Source organism: Crocuta crocuta, unplaced genomic scaffold (assembly GCF_008692635.1).
Source record: "Crocuta crocuta isolate KB4526 unplaced genomic scaffold, BGI_CrCroc_1.0 scaffold19, whole genome shotgun sequence".
Taxonomy (NCBI): Eukaryota; Metazoa; Chordata; class Mammalia; order Carnivora; family Hyaenidae; genus Crocuta; species Crocuta crocuta.
The window spans coordinates 4,037,184-4,046,609 of record NW_027551565.1 but is presented as its reverse complement, the minus strand read 5'-3'; the positions used below and the strand labels follow the sequence as shown (position 1 = coordinate 4,046,609).

Sequence of the window (9,426 nt, the reverse complement as noted above, 5' to 3'; positions counted from 1 at the left end):
AGGAGCAGGTGGCCTGTCCCTCTGTTAGAGGACTTCAGGTAGCTGTGACACAATAAAGGACAGAGGTGGAAAGAGATGGGACACGGCCTGGGGACATCTTCAGAAGACCATGGTATTCCCTGGAGTTTTCTGGAAAGGGCTGTAGTACTTGCCTGAATGGCACCGAGGTTTTCAATGAGTTGTTCGGGAGTGGATGATCCCAGGAGCACGGAACTCACACCCTCGTTTCTCAGGCACCATGCTGGGAAGAAGGAAACTTGGTCAGGATGTCAGAGCACGTCTGCTTATTGATTAGCTTATAACCACCACCTGTAACTCCAGTTGTTGCAACCAGAACTTACTTTTGGGGGAGGACAGACTGTGCTTTCCAGGGTTAAAGACCTCAGCAGCAACCCCTGTCACGGAGAGGGTTTAGTAGAATCTCTGCATTTGAGTTGAGGGCTTAGGGCTTGCACACTTTGTACATGAGTTCTGGCCCCAACGATTGGGATATCCAAGCCAGCTGTCCACCCCAGCAACACATTTTTGCTCCTGAAAACAACACCCTGCTTCCTGGCAGATACCTGCATTTCTGTTTCCATTTTCACCCAGTCTCCTGGCTTTGCATCTAACTCATGTTNCTCTGCATTTGAGTTGAGGGCTTAGGGCTTGCACACTTTCTACATGAGTTCTGGCCCCAACGATTGGGATATCCAAGCCAGCTGTCCACCCCAGCAACACATTTTTGCTCCTGAAAACAACAGACCCTGCTTCCTGGCAGATACCTGCATTTCTGTTTCCATTTTCGCCCAGTCTCCTGGCTTTGCATCTAACTCATGTCGTTTTCCTCATCTGTTATGTAGACCCTGGGTGTCTTGTTCCTTTGCTTCCATCTACCTGTCAAACTTCTCTAGCCTGAGATTCAACCTTTGTTGATTATCTGCTTACTCTCACCAACTTCCAACCTCTTCCTCTGCATCTCTAGCAACCTCCACCCTTAAACCCTCATATCTAGCCCTGGCCCCTCCCTCAGCAGATGACCTGGCATCCTTCTCTATGTAGAAAAGTGCAAGCACATATCTGTGCCCTCTGTTTTCAGATGAGGTGTCTAGTCTGCCCTGGATCCAACTCCTTTTGCCCTTTCTTAAGACATTGTTTCCTTCTTGTTCCTTTCTCTCCTGAGTATTCTTATTACTTTCTTCCTCTTTATCAAATTTGTCCCATCCTAAATTAGCCTCCTCAGGCCCCTCATACTTTACTAGCTACTGCCTCACCCTTTCCTCCCATAAGCTTCTAAAAGACTAGACTCCCTCAGACGCTTTCTTTGCCTCCCAGGTTCCTTCTCAACTGTGTCAGAAATTCACGTTCCCTAGGAACCTCTGGTTACAGTAGATGTCTCCATTCATAGAGGTCTGGAACTAGAAGTTTCTGGAGGCTCCTAGATGCAGTGTCTGCTGGACATCCTGCTAGGTGTCCCCCAGGCACTGCACACTCCTTGCTACTTAACTAAGTCTGTCTGTCTTGTGTTCCCAGCCTCATTTAGTAGCCTTCCCGGCCACTGGGGCTTCTAATCCCCAAACCAGGGAGTTATCCTTAGAAACTTCTTTTCTGAGCCCACATCCCCTTTTAATTACCGCATCTAGTTGATTATTCCTCCTAAATTCTTCTTTAATCCAGTAGCTCTTGCATTGCAGCATGCATCAGAAGCACCGAGAGGGCTTGTGATATCATTACTGGGAGCCAGCCCTGAGTTTGTGACTCAGAACGTCTGGAATGGGGCCTGGTGATCTGCATTTCTGACAAGCTTCCAGGTGCTGCTGCCGCTGGTTCAGGGATCATGCTCTTCGTAAAAACTTGGTTGATGTAAAATTTACCCATTTCAAGTGCATAATTCAGTAATTTTTCATAAGTTTATCAAAGATTTTAATAAGTTTATCAAAGGTGCAGCCATCACCATTTATGGTTAATCCCATTTTTGCCCCCAATCCCAGGAAACCACTAATCTACTTTGTACTCCTATAAGTTTTATTAGTTTTGGACATATCATTAAAATGAAATCCTGTAACCTGGATCTTTTATGTCTGACTTCTTTCACTTAGCATAATGTTTGTAAGGGTCACCATGTTCTAGCATGTATTAGTAAATACTTTTCCATCATGTGGATTTTTGAGACTCACTGTCTGGTCCCACTGCCCTTATTCAGGACCTTACTGTCTCTCGCCTGACAACTGTTTTTTCCCACCTGTTGACTAGGTTTTCTCTCCCTTCCCCCCCGTACATCTGTCACACACTGACTTAATTTTTCCAGATACAAATCTGATACAAATTTTTGCCTGGTCAAAAGTTCTTCAAAATGTGCCCAATATAATCATTGTCCTGTAAGGTGAAGCTCTCATTTCTCACCCTGACAAACTTAACTTGAAAGCTGCCTCTCTGGCTTCATGTCTTCTCACTCCCTGCCTTGAAGTTTGGGGTGCAGTAACACTGAGCTGTTTGTAAATCCTTTCCGTCCCCAAACCTCATGCTGTTTTTGTGCCCCTCAAGCCCTTGGCTCAAGTGTGCCCTTGACCTGAAATGTCCCTTCTGCCTGATACCTACTCATTATTTGAAACTCTTCATAGATCCTGCCTTCTCCCAAACCCCTTCCTTGAATCCCAGGTGACATTAACCTCTGTACTTTAGATTTCCATGATCCTCTGTGCCCTTCTCAATCATTTTACTACAACGCTGTATTAATCTATTTTCTTGCTCACCAGCCTGTGAGATTTTTGTTATTTGCACTTGGATGCTCAGCACCCAGCCCAGTACCTGCACATAGTAGGTGCTTATTACATGTTTGTTGAATAAACACAGATATAAATGATTGATGGCTGTCCACAAGCATTTCTTCTGTCCCCATTTGCTCAGGCCCTGCAACACATACTCTTAAGCAGTTAACGTGCTCAGGCCTTTTAAGGCAATCACAAAATCTTTCCACGTGGGCAAAATAAAACTCTTCTATAGGCAACATGCCGAGGCCCAGGACTCATTTTCTGGCTGCATTGTTTCCTGCTTTGCACTTAGAGAACTCCTTTTGGTCCTAGAGGAAGTTCTGAGGTCAAAGCAGGGCACTGGGAAGATTATTGCCCATAAACTACCTGACGCCAGCAACAGCCAGTTTTCCTCATGAGCTGTAGGACATAGGAGGACCCACTGGGTAGAGCTGGCCAGTGTGATGGGTAACACGTGCAGGTGATTCAAGATAATCCACATCTAACCAAGTGTCGTTAACAGTCCTATTCAGAATGCCTGCGATCAGGGTGTGAAAGCTGGCTCCTGTGCAGGTGGGTGCCATGGGAGCCAGCCCACGGCTGGGTTCAAGTAGTTTGTTTCTTGCCAAAGGATTCCCTTCCCCCTACACGCCTCTGACCGATCAAAGGCAACATGCCTGGAAATAATTTCCCTCTTGGTTTGAGAGTTCTGTGCTTAAAAGCAAAACTACTTGTTTATGAAGAAAGACATCTAGGGACACAGAGGGAGGAAAGGGAGAATCAGAGCATGTTTTAACTTAGACTGTAAAGAACATCTTTCATGTGTAACATCTAGTGAAAGTCTAAATCTGGTAAAGATTTCCTGTTTAGAAAGACAATATTCTGTCTTTCAGAGCTAAATTCAATACTCACTGTCATGCTACCACCTAGAACCATACTTAGGACCATGTTGGAAGAATAGATGTTTCTGTGCCTGTCACTTTGATCACATGCCGTGGCTAGGAATGGACAGAGTTTTAGGTCCAGGGTGTCTTAATTCTTTGCAAAAATAGCATAATCATTGTTACCACTTCCTGGGCACCTACTCTTTGCTATATATATAAAATTTAGCTTTACTCTACAAATTTATAAGGTATCTATTATACCCCTTTTATAGATGAGAAAATTGATAGCAGGTTAAATTACTTGATCCTGGTCAAATAGCTAATACTTTTTAACTGTGCTTGTTAAAGTTACAGGAATGCTAATAAATCTATCATTCTTTGACTTTTGTTTTTTTAAAAAGGATTAAAACAAGTTCTGTGTATATAATTTTAGGTAAATTATATTCCCCTCCTTCAACCCAACCACCACCTATTTCTACCTCTGATTGCAGCCATTTTTCCCTGCCTTCCAACCAGACAGATCATGCATCTAACAAATACTCCACGTCATTTTGTTTTCATAAAACTTATCTTGAGCTTTTTATCTCCTTGTTTCACGGTATCAGATTAGCCCCAATTCCTGCTCTTTCTTAATCTTGAGGATTTTTTTTTTTCTAGACTCTACACCCATTCTATTCTTTTCCCATAGCTACTCTGTGGATTATTTTTTTTCCACCTACGGTTTCTTTTGTAAAGGGGAGATAATGACAGCAGATACGCTGTTAACATCTGTAAGGTAAGGCTAGTGATAGCAATACACCTCATGGGAGTGTTTTGATGATTAAGGAGACACAACAGTGAGCATAAAGTGCTGCTGTAGAGCAAGGAGCTGAAAGTCTACAGGCTTTTCTGTTTAATACCTAGCCTCGGAGCCACATGTGGCAGCTCTTGGCAACGTGAGGGGTATTCAGCCTGAATCGAGATGTGCTGTAGGTAGAAAATACATCCTAGATTTTGAAGACTTCGTATGAAAAAATGTAAAATATCTCAACCTTTTTTATGAAAATAATGTTTTGGCTATATTGGGTTGAATAGAATACATTATTAAGTTCTATTTCCTTTTTAATTTTTTAGTATGTTCCCTAGAAAATTTTAAGTATGTGGCTCACGTTATATTTCTGTTGCACAGCACTGGTACATGTGGGTTTCAACTGCGTGAGTGACCGTGATCTTTGGCTCCACAGTGTTAATAAGAGGACTTTTCTTCATGGCCCCTCAGGAAATTTCAGAGTGAAGTTGGTCCTCTAGGACACGTTTCCCTGTGGCAGTAGCCTCGTGCCCCTGGCACAGCCCTGCTTCTGTCCTCTCACCAGCCCTCCCTCAGCTTCCACAGGGAGGGAAAACTGAGCCAGAAGAAATGGATGTCCCTCAACAATTGAGGGGCACTCACCTCTGACACCGTGAGGATGTGTGTGTTCACTGCCTTGTTCTCCTTTGAACTGTGTTATACAGGACAGGAAGGAAATAAGTGTTTGTAGCATGTAGAAAGTTCTGGAGAACTCTGAAAACTTCATTTTAGATAGTATTAACTGGGAGTCTATGCTTCCGATGTTGGTCTGCCCCTACCCTGGATGTTTTATCACGACAGGGCTGTGAAAACCGTATTTTCGTGACCTAGCATAGCCTCTCCTCCTCGGTCATTTTCTTACCGACAGCCAGCTGAGGTAGTGTGCACCCGAGGCGCTCAGCAATCGGGGAGAGGTCTTTCAGTTTGTTCTGCTGTTTTCGCCCTTCTTCACTTACAATTCTTTCCTTCAGCCACTGGTAGCACTAGGGAGCCAAAGAGCATTTAAAGGTTAATGTCTGGGAAGGGTTGGAGGCAAAGGTTATCAAAGTCCATAAAATACGAGAGCCCCCGTGATGGATTCCTGAACCTTCTTCACCAACCTTTATGTTTCATGGTGACAAGGAAGCCTATGCTTCTAGGCAAAGAAATGTTCCCCACGGTCTCTCACTCCTTGTTTATTGGTTCAGGATAGATTGATTTTTGACTAATAGTCACCATTCAAATCCATCAACATGCACACGAGTTGTTAAAATCCTGACATGTAATCAATTATATGTAGTCCGCTAAGTGGAGGAAGTAATGTTTCTTATTGCAGTAGCCCAATTTTAGAATGTAGGAAAAAAATGGACATTTCACCAGGGTCTCTTATGTTACCTTTTTGTCAAGAAAGCCAGGTGCCAAACCTTTCTGTGCAAAGAAAGCCATTATCTTACATTCTCTTATAACTATCTTTCTGCCTCTTGCCTTCTATTTACTCCCAGTCTTCTATTCTCACAGCAGGGCTTTATTGTAAGCTCTCTCATCTTCCTAGAAGCAGACAAGGTATAACTGATAGGAACCAAGTACATTTTTAAAATTTTAAAGTGGATAAAGACTATCCCAAATGTGAATTACCTTTTGTATAGTGATTGAAACTTAAAAAGGATCTCAATATGGGAAACTGTCCTTTAAAACCTCTGAGAAGAGACTGACGGATCCGTAACCTATAAAAGTGAGCTAATTTCCCAAATAGGAGGAGAAAAATCTTTTAGAACTTCTCAATGCCTTGCTTTCCAGAAGGTTCTGCTCTTATTAAGAAATGAGAGACAACAGACTGTTCTACACAAAACTAAGCAGCAACACCCAAAGGTAAAGAATATTTGTAAGAACGTGTTAGTCTGTCTTAGTGAAAATAATAGAAACCATCCCCCCTGTGTGGCAATGTGGACTTTCTCCGCTGCGCGTGTTTGCAAAATCATTGCCACAACAGACCTTTACCTTCCCAAAGGCAATAATGGTCACAGACACTCCACCCACATGATTTCAGTAAGGCTGCTTGCTTTTGTTTTTTAAGTGTTTTTTTTTTTCATCACTGGAAGACAGTATTTCCAAAGAAAAGGGTAACCACATTATGTTTTATTATGATTTTTGGAATGATTTTGCAGATGTAAAAAAGAGAAAGGGCAAGCTGCCCCAGTTCTGTTTGCTTCCTAGATCTCAGAGGCTTATGGTCTGGCTCCTCACTCCAGAGTTTGCTTAGGGAGATGGCCAAGAGTTCTCCGAGCCTCAGCTCTGGGAAACCTCTGCTGCTTCCAGGACGAAGGGTGGCCTGTGGCAGCTCTCCAGAGGGGACAGCTGGTGCCAGTGGGGAGGAGACGAGCATCCCCATTGGGGCCCAGGGGCCTTCCCTGGCCAGAGCCTCGTGCTGGGTCAGAGAGCCCCTGAACTGACGCTGTCCTTAATGGGAGACATTTCCAATCCTCCCTTTAGTTTCATAACATCTTTCAGGGGACCAGTATCTGAGTGTTAATTCAAAGGGGGGGGGTGGGGGAAGGTTGAAAACCAATAGCCAAATGATTGCTTTTTTATTATAAACTAGGATCATTCTTGAGGTTTCAGTATATGTCGCATGTAAGGAATGATTATCACATATGGAACTCCGTTTTTGAAATCTTTATCGTGTGGAATGCATTTGTACCCTTAGGATCGAATTACAAGTGTGTGTGCATGTGTGTGCATTTACACACATGCACACACCCGCACATAAACAGCATATCGAAAGGCAGCCTTCTAAAAGTAGCAAACATCAGTAGTGGCTCATTTATTGAGACACTGTCTCCCTACATTCAGAACACTATAAATCTCATTGCTTTAATCACTGGAAAACATAAGCAGGCTGGGATTTTAAAAAACTAGATGCATCGTATTTATACTGCTTCCCTCACAATAAAGGAAACAACAGTGTTTTTGGAAATAAATAGCTTTAACTGCTTTACAAGTGGGAAAATGTGAGCATAGAGAGGAGATGAGGCTTAATTAAAACATAAATATGGAAGTGAACCAGTGTTTTTTATAAGAAGATTGGGGGTGGGGATGGTTGTGTGCAATAATAAACCCAGTTTGTTGACTAGGCTGTAATCTATGAATCAAAAGCTGAGTTTTTCCTTCCAGCCCTATTATACTGCTTACCCCAGTGCTGCAGTGATGTGGTTATACGTTCATCTTTCTAACTGAATGGAAGGCAAAGATGGGCCTTCTGTTCATCGCAGCATCTCCAGTCCTGACACAGAGCTTGCCATAGTGGGGAGAGGCTCGGCCGATGGTTCCGTGAGGGAGGAATTGGAGCAACGAGGGCTCCACAGGGTAAAAAGAGATCTCTTCAAATGTTTTGGATTCGGCACAGACACCCTCTCCTTACTCCCTTACTCCAGCACAACTCTGCTGATAGTCCTGTGTGACTCCACAATACTTGTGGATTGATTCCACACTGTTTCATAATTCACCACCCCCCCCGCATCTCTAACAAGTGCCCAAGTTACCCCTTGAAGGTGGAGACTGACCCTTCTTCCCCGTATCCTCAGCCCTCAGTACAGCCCAGCACTGAGTAGATACTCAGTAAATATTTGTCAAAGAGAAAAATGAGCTTTTTTTGTGCAGATTAGTGGGCTATTACTTTTATACATAAGTCATGAAATTCTCCAAAATTTCCTAAAGCCTCTTTCTTTGCCATCTCCCAATGCTGTGACCATTTTACAGGTAATGATGGGGGGGTGGTGGGGGTAGGAGTAATCTGTGGGGCTGGCCCAGAAGCCACCAGTTGGCTGTTCGTTAATAATGGATGGAAACTCAGGCAGCAGCTGTAAAGCCATGGACAGAATCAGCCACATGTCATCGCTGGCCCTTTTCTAGAATAATTTAGCATCAAGATAACTCACTATTGTAATTTAAAGTTCAAAATCTCTGGCTCAAAACAGCAGCAAAATCTTTGATATTAAGCTCAAAATCTCTAGGTAAAATACTGAAGCTAAAATATTTTCTTTTGAAATTACACTGTGATGTACACTACTCTTAGTTTTTTTCTTTAAAAAAATTTTTTTAATGTTTATTTATTTAATTTTTTTAATGTTTATTTATTTTTGAGAAGCAGTGAGAGACCGTGCACAAGGAAGGGAGGGGAAGAGAGAGAGGGACACTCAGAATCCGAAGCAGGCTCCAGGCTCTGAGCTGTCAGCACAGAGCCCGACGTGGGGCTCGAACCCACAGACCGCGAGATCATGACCTGAGCCGAAGTCGGACGTCTGACTGAGCCACCTAGGCGCCCCTTTAATGTTTATTTTTGAGAGAAGGAGAGAGCACAAGTCCAGGAGGGGCAGAGAGAGAGGGAGACCCAGAATCCAAAGCAGACTCCAGGCTCTGAGCTGTCAGCACAGAACCTGACGCAGGACTTGAATTCACGAGCTGTAAGATCATGACCTGAGCTTAATTTACTGAGCCACCCAGGCACCCCAATACCCTGAGTTTCTTAATGTGAACACCAGAGTGTTGGAATTGCCTCTCTTCCTCCACCATGATGCACCTAAGTTTGCATGTTCCTATTTTCATTTGATAGAGGGGTGCTTATCTTTATGATTTTTCTATAAGGCATTTTGTCAGCAACAGGAGAGAGCTGCCCATAAATTTTGTTGCACTTTTCATTTCTATTTACAATTTCTATTTAAAAGCTACATACCTGGTCTGCTGAGCAGACACTGTTGATATTCCCTTATGACTCATTGCACTCATTCAACAAACATTTATTGAGTACTTACCATGTGCCAGGCTCTGTGAGGCTACCTGAGTTTCAGGTTCTATCCCAGAGATATTCACAAATCACCGGCCAGTAACCTGAGAGGTGTTTTGTGTTGGGGCACCTCCCTCCATGATTGCCTTAGAGGCCATGCTTGTACTGCCTCCTTAGGGAAAATGCCCCTAACAACGAATGGTGCATGACGTGAGCCGGTCATAGCAC

At 43.4% G+C, this 9,426-nt stretch overlaps 1 protein-coding gene across 1 annotated transcript in view; it reads right to left on the bottom strand.

The window, feature by feature from the left end:
• Positions 1–9,426, bottom strand: part of KCNAB1 (potassium voltage-gated channel subfamily A regulatory beta subunit 1) — a 269,277-nt gene that overhangs the window by 6,527 nt on the left and 253,324 nt on the right. The window contains exons 12-13 of the mRNA XM_077750098.1: positions 5,302–5,422; positions 153–241 (exon numbers count right to left, since the gene is read on the bottom strand). Coding sequence (XP_077606224.1) covers positions 153–241; positions 5,302–5,422 — 210 coding nt within the window. The remainder of the gene's footprint in view (positions 1–152; positions 242–5,301; positions 5,423–9,426) is intronic.